Raw genomic sequence first — 21,516 nt, 5'->3', positions numbered from 1 at the left:
AAATAAAAATAAAAATAAAAATAAAAATAAAAATAAAAAAGCACAGCACAGGGAAAGTGCCAGAACATGGAGAATGACATCTTGAAAGGTCCAATGGTTACTAATACTAGACTCTACATTACAGCCTGATTGATCAGTTAAGAAAAAACAAAAGAAGGCCTAGAAAGATCTCTGTTACTCATCTAGAATCATCCAGTGTAACAGCATTTTGCAATGGGGGAAAGCTAGAGGGTTTCAGGTAATAAGCAATGCAGAAACAACTGCAGGGCATCAGGGAGAGGATGAGGAGAAGCGGTTCTAGTTTCCTGTGTTCCAGTTAAGGAAACGAGGAAGGGGATGGAAAGGTGCGTCCAGGAGAATGGGCTCCTATGATCTAAAGGGTAATATTTTATTAATTTCCTTTTCACTCACAGTTTCAAACATAAAGCAACATTAAATATGGGGCAAAGGAAAGCTGGTTTCCAAGAATTTGTGCCTTCAAGTTTTTACTTGGTATAGCAGTTCTTCAAGCCTGGAACTATTCAAAGATGAATCATGCAAAATAAGAAGAAAACCTTTATTTCAAACAGGTTTCTTGGTATGTGTGCTACAGCAAAGGCTGGTTGTAGCAATTTCATTTCAAACCTGCGATCACGTATAAATTAGACATTATTTGGGAATGATTAATTTCTGCTAAAATGTAGATTCAATTCAACATTATGCCAATTTTTACATTTATTGTAGATCCTAATTTAGCAGTAGAGGTTAAATTTTCATGACCAAAAAATGAGAACCTTAGAGCTGCCACTAAGGTAATGAGCTGTGAAATTAATTTCCCAGTACTGCTATGAAAATATACCCCTAGGTTGTAAAGACATATTCTGATTCCATCCAAATGTATTATTTAACCGGAATTCTTCAGTCATCATCTACTGTTGGCTTGATCGTCACTCCTCTTCTTATTTGGCCCCAGCCAATTAAACTGCAAAAAACAAAATTTTTAAATCATGAATTTTACACCTCTTTCATTATCATTACCACACAATCATATGACGTAAGTGGTTTTACTTGCCTATCTGCTCTGAATGTTTCCAAAACCTGCGCTCCATTAAAAAAGCTCACACTATCTTCGTAGATTCTCAGGCTCACAAAGATGGGCTCCAGCGATAATAAATGACCAAAAAAAGCAAACAAAAAGTTGCTACTACAAATATGCTTGTCTTTATTCTATCCCTAGAATAAAGGGATACACTAATCCCTCCAGAACCACCAGTCTAGTCCACCAAAGTATTCATGCTGATACACAATCTACCACAGCCTGATTTTCTAAAATATCTCATTCTCTATCCTTTCCTCATTGAAAAAATGCTTTTTTACTATTCACAGCACTCGACAGATCACAAAGGATTTAGCATGACCTTGGCTGGTAAAGAAAACTTAGAGAGGAAGCAGAATATATAGTCTGTAGCAGATTACTCTCAGTAGCAGAGGAACCTCTGCTCCCTTTTGGTGTTTTCTCTAATCAATGAGTAGGCTGGATTGTTACCTCAGCAATAGCTTCTAGAACAAAACCCATCTCATGGGGTAAAACCACAATTCTAAAGAATGTAAATCATTCAGATGTTCTCATTTAAAAATATTAACACACTTGCTAAATTAAATTTGATTTTTAAATACTTTTATTATTGAAGTATAGTTGGTATACAATATTGTATCGGTTTCAGGTATACAATATAGCGATTGGACAATTCTCTGTATTACTCAATGCTTACCATTAAGTGTACTCCCCATCTGGTGCCACACAACATTCTATTATTGACCATGCTCCTTCAATTGTTACTTTTCATCTCCAGAACTTACTTATTTTATAACTGGAAGCCTTAATCCCCTTTACCTATTGCACCCATCCCCCTACCCACCTCACTCCACCACCAGAAATCAATCTGTCCCTGTATTCATGAGCCTGCTTGTTTTGTTTTTTTAGATTCCACATACAAGTGAAAGCATATAGTATTTGTCTTTCTCAGGGCACCGGGGTGGCTCAGTCGGTCAAGCGTCTGACTGAGGCTCAGGTCATGATCTCGCGGTTCGTGGGTTTGAGCCCCACATCAGGCTCTGTGCTGGAGCCTGCTTTGGATTCTGTGTCTCCCTCTCTGCCCTTTCCCAACTTTGCCTCTCAAAAAATGAGTAACATTTAAAAGTAATAATATTTGTCTTTCTCTTATTTAACTTAGTGTAATAGCCTCTAGCTCCATCCATTTTGCCACAAATGACAAGATTTAAATATTTTTTGGGCTGAGTAATATTCTGTTGTGTACATATACCACATCTACTTTATCCAATCATCTATGGATGGACACTTGGCTACTGTAAATAACACTGCAATGAACATAGGGGTGTACCTTTTCAAATTAGTGTTTTCATTTTTGGGGGGGTAAATACCCAGTAGTGGAACTACTGGTATTTTTAAATTTTTGATGAACTTCCATAATGTTTTCCACGGTATCTGCCACCAACTTACATTCCCACAAACATGCATGAAGGTTCCCTTTCCTCCACATCCTTGCCAAACACTTGTCTTTTTCATACTAGCCATTCTGAGTAATGTAAGGTGATATCTCATTGTGGTTTTGATTTGCATCTCCTTGATGATGAGTGATATTGAACATTCTTCAGGTGTTTGTTGATAATCGGTATGCCTTTGGAAAAATGTCTATTCAGATGCCCATTTTTTACTTGAATTGTTTGGGGTTTTTCAGTGTTGAGTTGTACAAGTTCTTCATATATTTTGAATATTAACCCTTCAATGGAGCTATCATTTGCAAATACCTTCTCCCAATCAGTAGGTTGTCTTTTCATTTTGTTGATTTCTTTTATTGTGCAAAAGCTTTCTATTTTGGTATAGTCCCAATAGTTTATTTTTGCTTCTGCTTCCCTTGCCTGAGGAGACATACCATAAATATGTTGCTAAGGCTAATATCAAAGGTTAGTATGTTTTAAGTTTTGTGGTTTTGGGTCTTTAATCCGTTTTGAATTTATCTTTGTATTATTTAAACCATAAAAAAGTGGTCCAGTTTCATTCTTTTGTGTGTAGTTCAGTTATCCCACCACAATTTATTGAAGAGACCCTTTTTTCCGCACTGTGTATTCCTGCCTTCTCTGTCATAGATTAATTTACCACTTAAGTGAGGGTTTACTTCTTGGCTATCTTGTTCCATTCGTCTATGTGTCTATTTTTGTGCCAGTACCATACTGTTTTGATTACGACAGCTTTGCAGTATAGCTTGAAATCTGGAATTGTGATATCTCCAGCTTTATACTTCTTTCTCAAGACTACTCTGGCTATTCGGAATTTTTTGTGGGTCCATACAAATCTTCGGATTGTGTGTTCTAGTTCTATGAAAAATGATAAGGTATTTTTTAAATTTATTTTGAGAAAGCGAGAGCGAGCATACAAGCAAGGGGAGGGAGGAAGAGAGAGAGAATCCAAAGGAGGCTCTGTGCTAACAGCCCTACACAGATGGAGCTTGATCCCATGAACTGTGAGATTATGACCTGAGTCAAAATCAAGAGTCAGACGCTTAACCGACTGAGCCACCCAGGCAACCCAATGCTATGGTATTTTGATAGAAATTGCACTGAATCTGTAGATTGCTTTGGACAGTATCGACATTTTAATAGTAATTCTTCCAATCCAAGGAAGGGAAGCCTGGGTTGCTCAGTCGGTTAAGTGGCCGACTGGGGCTCAGGTCATGATCTCAAGGTTCCTGGGTTTGAGCCCCGTGTCGGGCTCTGTGCTGACAGCTCAGAGCCTAGAGCCTGCTTCAGATTCTTTGTCTCCCTCTCTCTCTGCCCCTCCCACAGTCACACATGGTCTCTCTCTCCTTCAAAAATAAGCACAGGGGCACACGGTTAGCTCAGTTGATTAAGTGCCCGACTTGGGCTCAGGTCATGATCTCAGTTTGTGAGTTCAAGTCACGTATAGGGTTCTGTGCTGACAGCTCAGAGCCTGGAGCCTGCTTCAGATTCTGTGTCTCCCTCTCTCTCTGCCCCTCCCCTGCTGTCTCTCTCTCTCAAAAATAAACATTAAAAAATAAATAAACGTTAAATTTTTTTCTGTAAATAGTAATTTTTCCAATTCATAAGCATGGTATATCTTTCCATTTATTTGTGTTGTCTTCACTTTCTCTCACCAAAGTCTTACAGTTTTCAGAGTATAGGTCTTCCTTGGTTAAATTTATTCCCAGGTATTTTATTCTTTTTGGGGCAATGTAAATAGGATTTTAATGTTTATTTATTTTTGAGAGACAGAGACACAGAGTGAACAGGGGAGGGCAGAGAGATGGGGACAGAGAATGTGAAGCAAGCTCCAAGTTCTGAGCTGTGAGCACAGAGCCCGATGTGGGGCTCGAACATATGAGATGTGAGATCATGACCTGAGCAGAAGTCGGATGCTTAACCAACTGACACACCCAGGTGCCCCTAAATTTTTTTTCAACGTTTATTTATTTTTGAGAGAGAGAGACAGAGGGCAAGCAGGGGAGGGGCAGAGAGAGAGGGAGACACAGAATCTGAAGCAGGCTCCAGGCTCTGAGCCATCAGCACAGAGCCTGAGGTGGGGTTCGAACCCACAAACCATGAAATCATGACTGAGCCGAAGTCAGACATTTAACTGACTGAGCCACCTAGGCGCCCCCATTTGTTACTAGTTGTAACAGTTTTCTGGTGGAGTCTTGCTAATTTTTAAGCAAAATCTAAAGTTTCATTTGGACAGAAATCTGTTAAAGGATTAGTGGGCAGACACAAAAAAATCCTTTTATTTTAAATCTATTCTGATCTAGGAACTGTACCATTCTGAGACTAATACACTCCATGCTGTGAGTTTTTCAAAGTTTACTATTTAAGCCTATTTTAAAATACCCTGGAAATCAGTATGTCTATAATAGCAAATAGTATAATCATACCAAAGAATAAAATCAAATGACATAAATCACCACAAAGCAGGATTATTTACTTAAAATTCAACCAAAAGTTAAACTCTGTCTCAATTAGAGAATAATGATTCAGATCGATTTTCTGAACAATAAGTGATGAGAAACCTTCATGGGGCACGGTATCAGGAAAGCCTTAATAAGGGAAGTAAGCACTGAGGAAAAAACAGGCAGCCAAAGATATGAATAATTATGACAACAATGAGGACACAGAACAATGTAATTTAGAGGGTTTATATGAGACAAAGAAGGAAGAAACATAAAATGCATTGAAGTAGGCTTCCAGAAAGGTCCTGAATATCATAAAGTAATGAGAAGCTACTGAAAATTATTGAACATGTCATAATAAAGATGTTTTAGGAAGATTAATTTTGACCGAATTCTTAACTAACAAAGGAAGAGGTAAATTAGGAATCTTTGGCAGTAACTTTTAGGTGTGAAAGAATGGCTATAGGGATATAATGAGGTCACAAAGAATAGGAAGGGTAGTTGCAGTAACTAACCAGGTAACTAAAAGCAAAGAGAAGTCTAAGATGTGTTGTGTTTCCTAGCTCTATCCACTCAAAAGACCTAGAAGGAATAGCACCCTAGGAACAATGAACACACCTGGCACCTACATCTTCATTTCTAAATACCATTTCCCACTAAAAGAAACCAGGCTTGGAAAAACGGCCAATTCTAAAACTGGAGCATGGGAGGTATGAGAGGAGTTTGGAACATTTTGTGCCAGAAAGTAAGGAACTATTAAAAAAAAAAAAAAAGGTGGGGACGTATCAAAAGGACACAGGAGCCAGCCTCAAGAGTCTCTACTGGATGAATCCTGAACAATTTGGGTATCAAAATAAATAAGGACAGTAATGAATCATAACCTACTGAATAAAATAGGACTCCACGAATCTAAATTATAACTACTTAAGTAAATAATAGGGAAGAATAATAAATGAGAAGTGGCAGGTTTGGAGGAGGGATGTCATCATTTTAATAACATAATCAAGTTCAATTCAGACAAGAATCATCAGTGGATGAAGAGAAGACTAATCACATAGTCTCAACTAGTCTTCCCACAAAATGAGGTGCATAGGTAAAAAGAGTAACTATAGGGGGCGCCTAGGTAGCTAGGTTGGATGAATGTCTGACTTTGGCTCAGGTCATGATCTCACGGTTCGTGGGTTCGAGCCCCATGTTGGGCTCTGTGCTAACAGCTTGGAACCTGGAGCCTGCTTCAGATTCTGTGTCTTCCTCTCTCTCTCTCTGCCCCTCCCCCACACGCACTCTGTCAAAAATAAAAAAATTATTTTTTAAAAAGTTAAAAAAAAAAAGAGTAACTATATAGAAAATTGGAACAAAACCTTACTTGCATAATCAAAATTAACCTTAACAAGGAGGAGCAATCAGATCTCATGTGCCTCTGGCTATGATTCCCTGAGGAGGCATCACCAACTATATAAAGTATTCCAGCCAAGAGTACATAACCTGAATCTCATCTTAAGAAGTTTCAGATAAAGTGAGGAAGAGTTTAAAAAACCAGCTTATATTCTTCAAAATAGTCTATGTCAAGTAAGACAAAGAAAAGCTGAGAAAGTTTCCGATTAGAGATCAAAGAGACATGATAACTAATACAATGCATGAGCCTAGAATGAAGGGACTAGAAGACATTATTGGGAAAAGCCGTATAACTGGATTAGTGACTGTAGATTTCAGTAATTTATCAATGCTAACTTCTTGAAGCAATTATATAAGAGAATGTCCATGTTTTTAGGAAATATACACCAACTGTTAAGAGATCAAGAGGTATGATACATACAACCTGCTCGTCAAACAGTTGAGCAAAAAGTATATACATATAGAAGAGTACTTACACGCATATGTAAAAATAAACGGTGTGTCTGGGAAAAGGGAATACAGGAGGTTATGTGCAATTCTTGCAATTTTCTTGTTAAGTTTGAAATTATCTCCAAATAAAATGTTTTAAAAAGCCAAAGATAAGAGAAACACTGAATCTAAATTCACCGGTTTCTTTCATAGGTCGTGTGTATCACAGATCAGGGCTAGAGATAAAGATTTCAAAGCCATCCAAAAGAAGAGCTGAGCTACGGCCTCAATAACTGTTATGTTCAAGGTAAAGTGTGCACATACACCACCAAGAACTTAAGGGAACTGACTTTTTTATTAGTGACAGAGGCTAATAAACTTACCGCCAGTGTTTCTCAACTCTTCGGCTAAGAGCAATTTTTTCTCCTACTTCTGTGCACACAGGATTAGTCAGAACGATTTTGCCCAAATCGGCCTTAACTGCACTAACTCTTCCTCCTGTCGACAGGGATCCTATGTTCACCATGAGCACTTCATTCTTAGACAGCTTTTGCACCTAGGGAAGTAAATCGGGGAAAAATAAACCCTAAAATCAAGAAAATGCTTTCCAAAAAGGAATGCTTATTCTCCTACATCCTTGCCAACAAGAGATGTCAGCAACTGTCCATCTCTGCTGACTTAACCTAAGACTTTAAAAATCAAAATCATACGGATAGTAACAGTTTCATGTCATTGACATATGGGACATACATTTTTGCTTGGGTTTTTTTTGGCTTTTTTACTTTAAACTGATGACCATATCTAAGTTCTCAATAAATGACTTTCTGAAAGTAGAAAATCAAATTTACTCACATTTTCTTTTTCTTAATCCCATGTTAACTGTCAAAGAGTGAACCTCAAAACTGGTCTTAACATCACTGCCACTTTTCTGAAACAGGAATTACAGAGAGCACTTACCTTTGCTGCTTTCTTGTCTCCTTCAGTGCGTACACCTAGAAGCCGTCTAAGTAGGAAATAGGAGATTTCCAATTCTGTGAAGATCTCTGGTAAAGCTCCAACTGCACCAAGTACCTGTCCCACCATTCTGTCAGCTCGGCACAAAGTGGGGTCAATTTTTGTTCCTACTCCTGATATAAAACAAGATACATAAAGTCCAACTTTTTATTTCCCATTAAGCTGTCTACCCAAAACTTAGTCAAACAAGTAAAGCAAACACCTGTACGTTTTAACACACATTTACACTTCCACACTCATGTAATAGCTACATAGGTATGACAAAATATGTCTTATCTGAAGAAAGAATCATAAACCTACGGATTCGTTGGGCCTTTGGGAAGTCATTTGATTTAAATTCTAAACAAAGGATAGAGATGATAGCCTAACTCAAAAGTGAGTGTGGCTACACTTAATAAAGAGTAAGAAGATACAAAATTCATAATGAGTAATTTATAGAATATTTGCCTGCCAATTCTCCCCTGGAAGGCTAATCAAAAGAAAAAAAAAAAAAACAAAAAACTTCATGACTTCATTATCTGATTCCTAGGATCCACTTCAAAATACTTTAGCTGTGTATGAGGAGAAGGAAGAAGATATAAAGATGAATCAAGATAAAGTATTGACAACTGTTCAAGCTGGGTGGTGGCTACATGAGCATTATCATTAAATTATATACAATAAACTCTTAATTACAAGATAGAATAAAAAAATGAACTATATACCTAAAAACCAGAGAACCAAAAGACAAACTCCTTCTTTATCCAACAATTTCTTCTTTAATCCAAAGGTATAATAAGTCTAATTCTTACTAAATCTTATCTTTTTCTGGGTATCTGGTAATAACAATAAGTTGTAAGGGACCAGGAAATCCATAAATCATCTCGGTAATTCCTATATAATCAGAGTTATTTTTTTAGTCTCACCTCATAGTAAATATGATCTGACATGATTCAAGTGACATTTGTGGGTAACTTTCCATTTGCAAACACACACAAAAACAACTACTCTCTACCGCCATAACTGCGTAGACAAAAAAATATACTTAGGTATTTTAACACTGGGTCATAAAATTTACTTTATTGCTAAAAGGCATTCCTTTATATACTAAACCAAAATGTATTCTTCTTTATGCTTAAAATAATTTTTATCAACACATGAAACCATCTTATGAACTAAAATCAACAGCTTAACCACACAAACATTCCCCCAACCCAATCATTTAAAATACCCAATTAAAAATCTACAATACACCTTTTTGGGTACTCCTTTTCCCACGAAAAATACCACAAATTAAAAATGTAAGGTTAAGAAAAGAAATCCTTACCAATAAGACCTCCTGGAGCAGCATACTGAAGATCATTATGCTCCGCAAAAAGTGACACGATTTTCGAAAAGATTGGTTTACACATGAGTTTTCCTTCGCTATCTTTGGAAACAATACCAGGTCTGACTTCTATCTCTTGGCCCACCTGTAAACATGTAAGTTTGTAATTAGAATCACTCTGGGATGACACAATTACCACTTACATATCAAAAGTCCTAACAGGAAGACCCCGTAACTGAAAAGGCAATTCTTTTTCTATGTCAAAGACTGCTATTAAAAAACAAAACAAAACAAAACAAAAAACAGACATAGAGTTTCAAAACCAGAACCATTCATCCAACTGTTGCTAACTACATACCACCCACACCTCTCTCCATACTCAGAAAATAGTACTTTCTGTTTGGAGTATCCATACTATCCACCTTATGATTAAAACAAGAGAAAAACAGGGGCTCCCAGACAGCTCAATCAGTTAAGCATCTGACTCTGGACTTTGGCTCAAGTCATGATCTATTGATTCATGAGACTGAGCTCACATCAGGCTCTGCGATGACAGCATGGAGCCTGCTTGGGATTCTCTCTCCCTCTCTCTCTGCCCTTCCCCTACTCGAGATCTCAGTATCTCTCTCTCAAAATAAATAAACATTAAAAAAAAAGACAAGGGAAAAACAAACAAAACAAAGACAATAAAAATCCAGTTCACCTTTAATACTCCTTTTAGAATACTACCACCAGCTACACCACCCTTAAGGTCATCAACTTCACAGCCAGGTTTGTTGACATCAAAGGACCTAATAACTAAAAGAAAAAACAAATTAAAGCCAATTCTGCTCGTTTTAACTTTAAAGGAAATGTTCTTTCCTAAGTTAACTTCTAAAATAGCAGCCACAGGGATGCCTGGGTGGCTCAGTCAGTTAAGCCACCGACTTTAGCTTAGGTCAGGATCTCACCATATGTGTGTTCAAGCCCCGCCTCAGGCTCTGTGCTGACAGCTCAGAGCCTGGAGCCTGCTTTGGATTCTGTCTCCCTTTCTCTGCCCCTCCCCCATTCGCACTCTGTCTCTCTTTCTCAAAAATAAATAAATCTTAAAGAAAAAAAATTTAAAAATAAAACAGCAGCCACATAATTCTTATACACACAGAGGTGACTTTATGCAAAATTTATTATTATTACTCCTACATTTATTGCAGCCTTACTTATGATGAAAAAAGGGGAAATAAGTTAAAAGTTAATTGATAGGGGGCATATTATGGTACATCCATACTATGGAATATCACGCAGTTATTAAAAAAAACAATATTTGAGGAGCTCCTGGGCAGCTCCGTCAGTTAAGCGTCCAACTCTTGATTCTGGCTCAGGTTCTGGGATCCCACGGCTCATGGAATCTAGTTCCATGTTGGGCTCTGTGCTGACAACGCAGAGCCTGCTTGGGATTCTCTCTCCCCCTCTCTGCTCCTCCCCACTCACGCTCATACTCTCTCTCAAAATAAACTTAAAAAAATTTTTTTATAAGGATGGTAATTTATTATCTGTAGAAAGAGAAAGTATTAATAAACACCCTTAGAGGAAAATCACTAATGTGAAAAAGATCAAATTAAGAGTTAAAGACAGGGGTGCCTGGGTGGCTGAGTCAGTTAAAGTGTCCGACTTCGGCTCAGTTCATGATCTCACGGTTCATGGGTTCGAGCTTCATGTGGGGATCTGTGCTGACAGCTCAGAGCCTGGAGCCTGCTTCCGATTCTGTGTCTCCCTCTCTGCCTCGCCCTCTTCCGCTGCTCATGCTCTGTCTCTCTAAAATGAATATAAAGACAAATACTGTCACTTACCAATGAGTCGGGGTTCTGAAGTAAAGTCTCTTGGGGGTACTGGAATTTTCTTCACTATGTACTCACAGACAACTTCAATATTGTATTTCAGCTGAGCGGAAATTGGAATAATAGGAGCTCCTTCTGCTACTGTACCTATAGGAAATTCAGATTAAGATTCTTTAGTTTAACAGAACTTCATCTATGTTACATGAAACACTTAAGATGGCTCAAACAAATGCCTAAACATCCCCCCACAAATGCCAGCAATAGGATAAAAGTGATAATTCTGTTTAGAAAGGTGGCAGTATTGTTTGTTCTATTCCTGAAAATGAACACTAGTTCCTTTACAGAAAAAAACTGCTAAAATATGTTAACATATATATTTAATATACTAAAAGTGATAACACTGTCTAAAGGAATAAAATACTAACACTCCTGGGAAAGAGCACTTTACTAGTTGAAAGATTTCTAATAATATGTAATTAACCTCCCAATAAATGTCAAAGTAAAATTACAGACTCGGTGCTAATCAAAGACTACTGGCTCATAAAATATTTCCTCCTTATTAATTATATGTCAAACAGGCTGGGCAAAGAAATGGACCAAACATAATTAGATTTTAATCAAAAGGACTTATTCTTTTTCATAACAACAGAACTGAGTTCACAGGAACTCAACCTTTCCACCAACAAGGCTAAGAGAGAATTGTCAACAACATGCATCATGTCTGCTGTGAAATGAAAAACACCATGCTGTTAGAGAAATAGACACTGTAAAGACTAAATAAATCATTGTCAGTTCCAATGATCAAAGTAACTACCTGGTAAGAATAAATAGTATAAGACCTAAGTATAAAAAAAAATGCTTTTGTTCTTTAAAGTGAGTTATTATTTTTTTTAAATCTGATAGTTTCCAGGATACAAACTTCAGCTCTAACTTTCAGTCAGCAGAAATATACTTTGGTTTATCCTTCCAATTGTAAAATAAAAAATCACTGGGATGAAATGTACAGCATGGGGAATATAGTCAGTAATAATGTAAGAACTGTGCGCGATGACAGTTGGTGACTCCACTTACTACGTGGAGCATTGCATATGTATAAAATTGTAGAAACTGTTGAATCACTATGTTGTACACTTGAAACTAATGTAGTAGGAGGTCAACTATACTTCAATAAAAAAAATTTTCAGGGGCGCCTGGGTGACGCAGTCAGCTAAGCATCCAACTTCGGCTCAGGTCATGATCTCATGGTTCATAAGTTCGAGCCCCACATGAGGCTCTCTACTGTCAGCACAGAGTCTGCTTCAGATCCTCTCCTTTTCTCTCTGCCCCTCTCCCGTGCTCACTCGCTTGCTCTCTCTCAAAAATAAACATTAAAACCAAGTTTCTTAAATTCAGAAACAAAGATTTCACTAGTTGTGTTAGGTGGCTAACAAATACTAGGGAGAGAAAGAAGGCTTAAAATCCATAAATGTATTCTATTTCAGATAGTCTATTATAGTAAAAGGTAATTTAACATCTGTATCTGGACTATATACGTGTCTAAACAATTCACAGATTTATTAAGTATCACGGCTTCTTACCTTGTACAAATGCAAGGATCTGTTCATACTGCTCTTTAGCCTGACTTTCTTTTACCAAATCAATTTTATTTTGTAGAATCAAAATATGCTTCAGTTTCATGATTTCTATGGCAGCCAGGTGTTCAGATGTCTGAGGTTGAGGACAAGACTCATTACCAGCTAGATGACAAAGAATCAGAAAGATGCCATGAGAATCATCTGGAAATATTAAGACCAGGCAAATCCACAGGAACAGAAAGCAGATAAATGGTTGCCAGGAGGGCAACCCCTAGAGGGAGGGATACGGTACACAGTGACTGCTTAACGGGCATGTGGTTTTCCTTTTGGGGCAATGAAAATATTCTGGAACTAGAAGATGGTGATGCTCGTCTAACACTGTGAATGTACTTAATGTCACTGAGTTGTACAGTTTAAACAGCTAAAATGGTAAATTTTATTTTATGTCTATTTTACTACCAAAACAATTTTTGCCTGGCATCTAATAAAGAAAATTTGTCCAGGTCTTATCCTTACTCAAGGCAAAAGTCCTGACTATTATTGCCAGGCGTCCACCTTTTGCCCTTGCTTCACTCTCTGTGCTTGCATTCATTACAGCCTCCAAATCATTTGGCTCTCATCCCTGATCCTAAGCAAGAAGCTTGGAATCAACAAGTTTGGCATTTAGGGTCTGCCCTTAGCTTTTGTTCAAGGGTAAGTCATAGCCCTCTGGCTCTATTCAGTCTTAGAGATGTTTTGGCCCAGTCCAGCTCCTGAGGGGCAGAGAGTAATTCAGAAGGGAAGACGCTTATTACATTCTGTGAATTTCAACTACCATCAAAGGGTACTCTCTAACAAAGGGAGGGAAGAACACTAAACATGAAGATAACCAACAGTGTATCACATAGAAATGAGCACGTTTTGTTGTGCACTCCACTGATCATTTTCCCTAAGCAGTGATGTTCAGGTGTCCTGTACTGTATATACATGGCATGCTTTTAAAAATTATGTTCCATATCAATGAAATCTCTTAAGAGCTCACATAAGAAACCCTAGCTTTGAAAACCCCAATGAGGTCTACACTTTAGCACTTATTAGGAGATCTGCATCTAAATAAAACCACTATGTGTCAATATTGCAGTGGACGACACACAGACCAAAAAAAAAAAAAAAAAAAAAGCACATTTATAACTAAATTTAAAACTAAAATAAGAAATCATTTCATGTGATCTAGACAGGAAAAATGCACTATCGACTTTTTCAAAATATATACTACTGTAAGGATTCACCTGTCAGCCCCAGATCTTGTTTACTATCGTGTGACAGCTGGTAGGCAGGGATGGCATCCTAGCTGACATGTTACCTCCTGTCAGGTGTCACCCTTAGGTAATGGAAATGGCCCTTAATGGCCTTGGTTCTCATTTCAATATCCCACCCTGGATTCGTTCCACACTGATCTGTCCAAGGCAGCTTTGATGTATTTACCTATCAGCAGAAGGGCTGCATCCATCACTGCTGCACCGTTCAGCATAGTCGCCATCAAAATATCATGGCCGGGGCAATCAACAAAGGACACGTGTCTAATAATTAAGAAGTAACAATAAGTCCTAAGATCAATCCGTATTTCCGCAGACAGAAATTCCCAAATCCAATCAAAAGGAATAGGGTATAGAGTATGGCACAGAGTATATGCTGGAAATGTCATTGATTTGAAAGCTAAAACAGTGTTAACAGAACAGGCACTGCCATCTGAAAGAATAACTTGCCAAAAATTCCTCTAGCACCTTGAAAAGCTGGAACTGCCAATGTGAAGTAGAGACAGCAGTACTATTTTAATAAAACTATACTACTCATTCAGAATCACTATTTCCAAAAAGTGTATGCTCACGATGACATGATCTCAGAGGTTAGCCGACTAAGGCCCTTAGGCCAAACCTGCCCCATACCCACTCAAGCACATATTATTTGTATTTGCTTTCATAACACAAGAGCAGAGATGAGCAGCCTCTTCACAGAGAACCTATGGTCTGCAAAGCTGTAAATATTTACAATTTGGCCATTTATAAAAAAACGTGATCTCTGATCAAGGACCAGAACTAGGGTTAGGCCAAGGGAGGAATCTGCCTCAGGTGCAAAGTTTAAGACGGTGCCAAAAAAACTCACTAATCAAAATAAATAATATTTAAATTTAAGATTGTTAAAACAAAATTAATGCAAAAAAATCCATGATGAGCAAAGTATCAAAATTAACTAATAATGCCACAATGAGCCAAAAACAGTGATAATGAAGAGAAAAAAATCTGTAATTGTCTAATTTAAACAAACAACATTCTATTAAGATTTCTTTGCATTCATTTCAAAAAGCACTGTCCCAAAATACTATTTACCCTGATTACTGAGGTGTTTGGGGGGATATTCCCCTTATATTTGGGGCCCAAAGCAAGAGCCTCACTCTCATCTCTCCTTAGTTCCAGCTTTGCCCCAATCTAAAATTTCCTTGTGGGCCATTCCCAATCCCACATTAACACCACTAGGCAAAAGTCTGTATCCTCTGATAAAAAACTAGGATATGAATCATATTCAGAAAACAGATGGGTAACAAGACCATGTATTTAAGAGAGGTAATTAAATATTGCTTTGTTCATCCACTATCTAAAAAACAGAAACAACATTGTTTAAAAGAAATTTAGGAAGCCTGGCAAAAAGCATCCCCTAAATCCAAACAGCTGTGTTTCCACCTGCTTGCGTGATACCTTTCCTTTGAAGAATTTGCACTCAAGTATCTAAATGGAGGTTGAAATACTTGACTTTTCAAATTACTGTCATTATAGACAACAGAAACAATAAAAAATATAAAAACAAAAACATTCAGCAGTTTCATTATTTAATATCTCAGTTAAATACTTCAAAAAGGATAATCAGAAGACAACAGAATATGACATATAAAGTGTTTTTAGCATGAAAGAGCTCACCTGACTAATTTGAAGTTCCCTTTGGTCCCTGGAATGTCTGTAGGAAACTCATCGGGCGTACTACTGCCACAGGATCTATAACATTCTGGCCGAGGACAACTTGGGTCATCAAGTTTATAAATCTAAAAGTTCCAACAAAAAAAAGATTCAAATTTGTTGCGTACACATTCAACAAAGTTATTTCTAGTTCCACAGTATACATAGCTCACCTTAGCATTAGCATATCCAAGCTTGATCGTAATATTTCTTTCTAGTTCATTTTTGAACCTGACAGTGTGAACTCCAGAAATAGCTTTTACAACTGTGGATTTCCCATGAGCTACATGACCAATTGTACCTACAGACAAAGTACAAGAAATTAATTCATATGCATTCAATTATACCAAATACTTTTTCAAAATAGCATCAGAGGAGAAAACCCAAAGCTGTAACTCCCTATAAATATCAATGTAAAACCAACTGTGACTTCAGTTTTTCCTCCTTCATATTCTTTTCTACCCAAACCTTATGCTGATACAGGTCTGAAATGAACCTTCCATGTAAAGACAATCTTGTTCAAAAACTACAGTCAGTATAGTAAAAGCTATTCATCTTATGTTTCTAATCACATGAAAGACTGCCTTCATCTGAAATAAACACTCTGGGAATGCAAGCTGGTGCAGCCACTGTGGAAAACAGTATGAAAGTTCCTCAAAAAACTAAAAATAGCACTACCCTATGACCCAGCAATTGCACTACTAGGCATTTATCCACGGGATACAGGTGTGCTGTTTCAAAGGGACACTTGCACCCCCGTGTTTATAGCAGCACTATCAATAATAGCCAAAGTACGGAAAGAGCTTTGAGCAAATGTCCATCTATGGATGAATGGATAAAGATGTGCTATATATACACAATGGAGTATTAGTTGGCAATCAAAAAGAATGAAATTTTGCCATTTGCAACTACGTGGATAGAACTGGAGGGTATTACGCTAAGTGAAATTAGTCAGAGAAAGACAAAAATCATATGACTTCACTCATATGAGGACTTTAAGAGACAAAACAGATGAACATAAGGGAAGGGAAACAAAAATAATATAAAAACAGGGAGGGGGACAAAAGAGAAGAGACTCATAAATATGGAGAACAAACTGAGGGTTATGGGAGGGATTGTGGGAGGGGGGATAGGATATGGGTAAGGGGCACTAAGGAATCTACTCCTGAAATCATTGTTTCACTACATGCTAACTAATTTGGATATAAATTTTAAAAATAAATAAATAAAATTAACACTTAAAAAAAATTAGGTTAAATACAAAAATAAACACTCAACAAGAACATAAAATTCTATATACTAAGAAACTTTCCAGTATATCCAGAGTGAAGTAAACAGGTATGAAACAACCTGAAACAACCAAAAAGAATCCATGAAAACAAGCAAACCACCCAGGTTTAATTATGGTAATGCTAGTAAGGGTAACATATATCTTATAACTTTTTAATAACCTGATGGTAGAGCTTTACTTTCAACTAGATTTAATTGTGCTGTTTGTACAGGCTGTCAGATACTCTAACTTGACAGTCAACATACCTTCTCCTCTAAAGTTCTAGATGGCAATGGGCAGGGAGAGAAACTACTTAATAACAGCTTATATACCAAATAAAATTTTTAAAAATTCTGCCCTTGCAATAACCCTGTGTGGCAAATACCACCACATTTTCAATTCCTCTGATACATACGACTACATATTGCCTTATGCTACTAAACTTTTTATATGTATCTTCTCACCTAGTCTGTAAACTAGGCAGGAACAATATGTGCTTCCCACAAAATCTGACAGGTGCTTTGCTCATAAGGGCTCAAAGTCTATTTCTTGAAAGTCTGTATCCTCATATAATTCAGGTAATCACACAAAGGAAGAGGTTAAAAAATTACTTGTCGAGATCAAACAAGTCAGGTCAGAAGAGACTAAGGCTTTGTTTATTTATTCTGAGAAAGAGAGCACGTGCGAGTGGGGGAGGGGCAGAGAGAGCTAGAGCGAGAGAGAATAAGAAGGAGAAGGAGGAGGAGGAGGAGGAGGGGGAGGAGGGGAGAGAATCCCAGGCAGGCTCTGCACTGTCAGCACAGAGCCTGATGCGGGGCTGGAACCCACAAACTGCTAGATCATGACCTGAGCCAAAGTCAAGAGTCGGATGCTTAACCACAGAGCCACCCAAGCACCCCACCAAGTTACTCTTATCTTACCTATATTAATCGTGGCTTGTCTGCTGATAACTTCGTGTGAAAGTGGCGTCAACTTGCTAACATCCTACAACCAAACATTTTTATTTTAAGTCGCTGTACATAAGACCAATCACAACTTTCCTTTGATTTTACATTTGCTCCACAGAGCTTCCAAAGCGCTTTTCCTGAAAAAGCAATCTTCTGTCCTGATGGCTGGGATGCCCTAAGAGTCCTTCATCGTTAGAGAAGACAACTCAACTCTGGGAGATGTGAAGGCCCGAGGCCCCCCCAACTTGACAGTATTAGGGCTAAGGACTATGTAGATACTCCCTCCCCAGACCTTCAGAAACAAAAGCCTTAGTGACATTTAACACCATCACTTTCCAGCCGAATCCTTCGGGGGGCTCGAAATCCCACAATCTTACACCCCCATGCACAGCTCGCAGACTTGCCGGGGTACAGCCGGCGGCGCGAGCTCAGCTCAGGGCGCCGGACTCCAAGGCTCCCTCCTAATGCATGCTCCCGACATCCCGGCACTGCCTGATCTCAACGCCTCCCGGGAGGCTCTGTCACTCACTTCTGAGCTCCCTCCGTATCCCTGCAGCACGAAACCTTACCAAAGTGGCGAGATCCTGGCGAGAAAGATGCGGCTGCCCCAGAGTCACGCCAGCCTCGCCCCCCGCCATCTTGCTCCGAGAGGAAGGAAGTCGCACCAGTGGCTGCCTGACCAAGCGCAGGTCCCCTTGTAAGGGGCGGGGAAGCGGAGGCGGGAAGGCCGACTAGAGCCCACGCCTGGGAAAGGAGGCTGGCCAGTGCCGCCGGGGCCTCGCTGCTTGGACTTCTCTCCGCTTGGGTTTACACAGTGCCTGCCGGCCGACTGACTATAAACCAGGAGGCAAAGTTTCGGAATCTATTCGTCGCAGACCTGATACATATTTGTGCAGGCAACGCTGAGGGCAGCCCCATAATAAGACACCCCCCGCCTCCCTTGCTAGGCGGGTGATGTAACCGCCGCGCGCGCTGGCGAGGGAGAAGCCATTTCCGGTTCCAGGGGGGGAGGGCCGGAAGAGTTTCCCGGAGCCTGGGAATGTTCTTTGGGGTGTGGGGACAGACAGTGGGGCTGTCCTTCTTTACCGATTTCCATAATTTAATAAGGCGAGATCGGCTGGGGGTGCGGCTCTCCTGTGACGGCCACGCTGGCCACATTTACGGCCCCACGCGTCACCTGGTGGGTGGGGGGGAGGGCGCCCTCGCGCGGAGGTTTGGTGAAATGGTCATGGCACAGGGATGGCAAGAGCAAAGTCCCTAACTTGTTCTCACAGGTTTCTAGGGCCTGGGAGGCGGTCCGTGGTGGCTGTAAACTGCACAGCATTGTAAGGGCGCCCAAAGAGGTTATTTTTTTAAGCTCATACAGGAAAACCCACTTGCTTAATGGAAAGATTACCACTAAATCGGTGTTTTGAAATTTAAAGACTTTTGGGAGTTTCCTTTTTTTTTTTATGGTGTATCAAAAAGTCGAGTAATTGTTTACCTCCATTCATGTCTACACTTTACAAGTTTTCCGTCATGAACAGGTGTTCATGTTTAGCCAGCAAAAAATTTAAGGAGAGGTGAATAAGAATCTAGATTACCTGTGTTCATTGAATACTTACGATGAAAAGGAATATATGCATTCTATCACATACGTTTTAGGTACAACAGTTTACCTAAAATGGGAAGTTCTATTTCAATAAATGTATTGATTGGTTAAGTGATGGTAGAGACTACAATGTATTATGTTTGAATGGAGGAATTTGGTTCCTACATTTAGGAACTCACACATTTGTAAGTTTATAAATTTAGAATTTCTCTTACATTCTGAATAGTTACATCAGCCAATTAAGAAAACCCATTGAGGTGATAAAAATGTAGAAATATTGAATCACTATGTTGTACACCTAAACTCATTATTATATGCCAACTATACTTCAATAAAAAACGTTGAACTAGGGGTGATGGTTGCACAATTTTGTGAATATACTAAAAACCAGTGAATTGTATGGCTTAAAAGGGGTGAATCTTATGGTATGTGAATGAAAAATAAAATTCATTGATAATAAATATAATATGCTTCATTGTCAGAAACTTGCACTGGAAGTAGAAATGTCACAAAAAATAATCATAAAAAATTACAGTACAGTTAAATATTGGCAATGACTCAACAAGTATTAACTTTATTTAACCTTCACAACAATCTGACGACGTAGATGGTATTATTCCCACTTTACAAGTGAGCAAACTGAGTCCACAAAAGATTAGATAACGGGCCCACAATCCCACAGTTTATAACTAACAGAGCTGGAATTCATAGGCAATTACGAGTATACTCTTTTTAAAAAATCACCTTTGAGGGGTGCCTGGGTGGCTTAGTCCGTTGAGCATCCAACTTCAGCTCATGTCGTGATCTCATGGTTCGTGGGTTCGAGCCCCACGTTGGACTCTATGCTGACAGCTCGGAGCATGGAGTCTCCTTCAGATTCTGTGTCTCCCGCCCTCTGCCCCACCCCCGTTCGACTCTCTCTGTCTCTTTCTCTCTCTCTCTCAAAAATAAAAGAATCAGCTTTGAGATAAAATTTGCATACTATGAAATTCACTCATCTGAAGTATACAATTCAATGGTTTTTAGTAAATTTACAGAGCTGTGCAACCACAACCCAGATTTTTGAATTTTCCGCCACCCCAAAGAAATCCCTTGTATCTATTTACAGTCAATCCCCATTTCCATCTCTGGCTGCCGGCAGCCACTAATGGGCTTTGTCTCTACAGACAACTTCTGGACATTTCATATAAATGAAATCATACAATATGCAGTCTTTCGCATCTGGCTTGTTCGCTGAGCATAGTGGTTTTGAGGTTCTTCCACGTTGTTCATTCCTTTTTATTCCTGAGTAAATGCCATGGTATGGACATAGCACATTTTGTCAATCCCTTCACCAGGTGATGGATATTTGGGTTGTTTGCATTTGGGGCTATTTTGAATAATACCATGAACATATGTGTACAAGTTTTTGTTGGGAATAATGCTCATATGAACGTTTCTGTACACGTTTTTATGAAAACATGTTTTCATTTCTCTTGGCAAAGATCTAGTTGTGCAATTGCTGAGTCCTACGGTAAATCTATGTTCAACATTTTGTGGAGCAGCCAAACTTTCTTCTAAGATAGCTGCACCATTTTATGTTCTTATCAGCAGTGTGTGAGGGCTCCAGTTTCTCCACATCCTCAACAATACTTGATACTGTCTCTTGTTTTTAGACATTCTAGTAGATGCGGTTTTCATTTGTATTTCTCTAATAACTAATGAGGCTGAGCATCTTTTCATGTACTTATTAGCCATTCATATTTCTTCTTTGGTAAAATAGCTATTCCCGTCCATTCTTAAGTTGGGTTGCTTATTTTATTATTGAATTGCGAGAGTTCTTTATATATTCTGGATACAAGTGTGTCTCAGATACATGATTTGCAAACGTTTTCTTCCAGTCTGTTGCTTGTCTTTTCATTTTCTTAATGGTAACTCTGCAGAGCAAAAGTTTTTAACTTTAAGTCCAATTTGTTTCTTCTTCCATGAATCATTCAGTGGGTATCATTATTTAAGAACACTTTACCTAACTCAAGTTCACAAAGATTTACTCCTAGGTTTTCTTCTTGAAGGTTAACAGTTTTAGCTCTTATATTTAGCTTATGATATATTTTTAATTAACTTTTGTGTATAGTGTGAGGGAAGGCTTTAACTCCATCTTTTTACACGTGGATATGCAATTGTCCCAGCACTATTTCCCTTCCCTATTGAATTGCCTTAGCATCTTTGTAGAAAATCAATTGGCCACCAAT

General features: G+C 38.6%; 1 protein-coding gene across 1 annotated transcript; it reads right to left on the bottom strand.

The window, feature by feature from the left end:
* Positions 1-542: 542 nt before the first annotated feature.
* EIF2S3 (eukaryotic translation initiation factor 2 subunit gamma) lies at positions 543-18,634 on the bottom strand. The gene is made up of 12 exons (XM_043570525.1): positions 18,264-18,634; positions 17,668-17,731; positions 15,651-15,778; positions 15,442-15,563; positions 13,955-14,049; positions 12,494-12,652; positions 10,929-11,063; positions 9,806-9,900; positions 9,103-9,247; positions 7,740-7,909; positions 7,166-7,338; positions 543-961 (listed from the first exon to the last, which is right to left on the bottom strand). The coding sequence occupies exons 1-12, from the start codon at positions 18,330-18,332 to the stop codon at positions 898-900; spliced, it is 1,419 nt and encodes a 472-aa protein (XP_043426460.1). The 5' UTR covers positions 18,333-18,634; the 3' UTR covers positions 543-897.
* Between the last annotated feature and the right edge of the window lie 2,882 nt (positions 18,635-21,516).

Source organism: Prionailurus bengalensis, chromosome X (assembly GCF_016509475.1).
Source record: "Prionailurus bengalensis isolate Pbe53 chromosome X, Fcat_Pben_1.1_paternal_pri, whole genome shotgun sequence".
Taxonomy (NCBI): Eukaryota; Metazoa; Chordata; class Mammalia; order Carnivora; family Felidae; genus Prionailurus; species Prionailurus bengalensis.
Note: the sequence above shows the minus strand (reverse complement) of the source record. Positions and strands in the feature narration are given on the sequence as shown.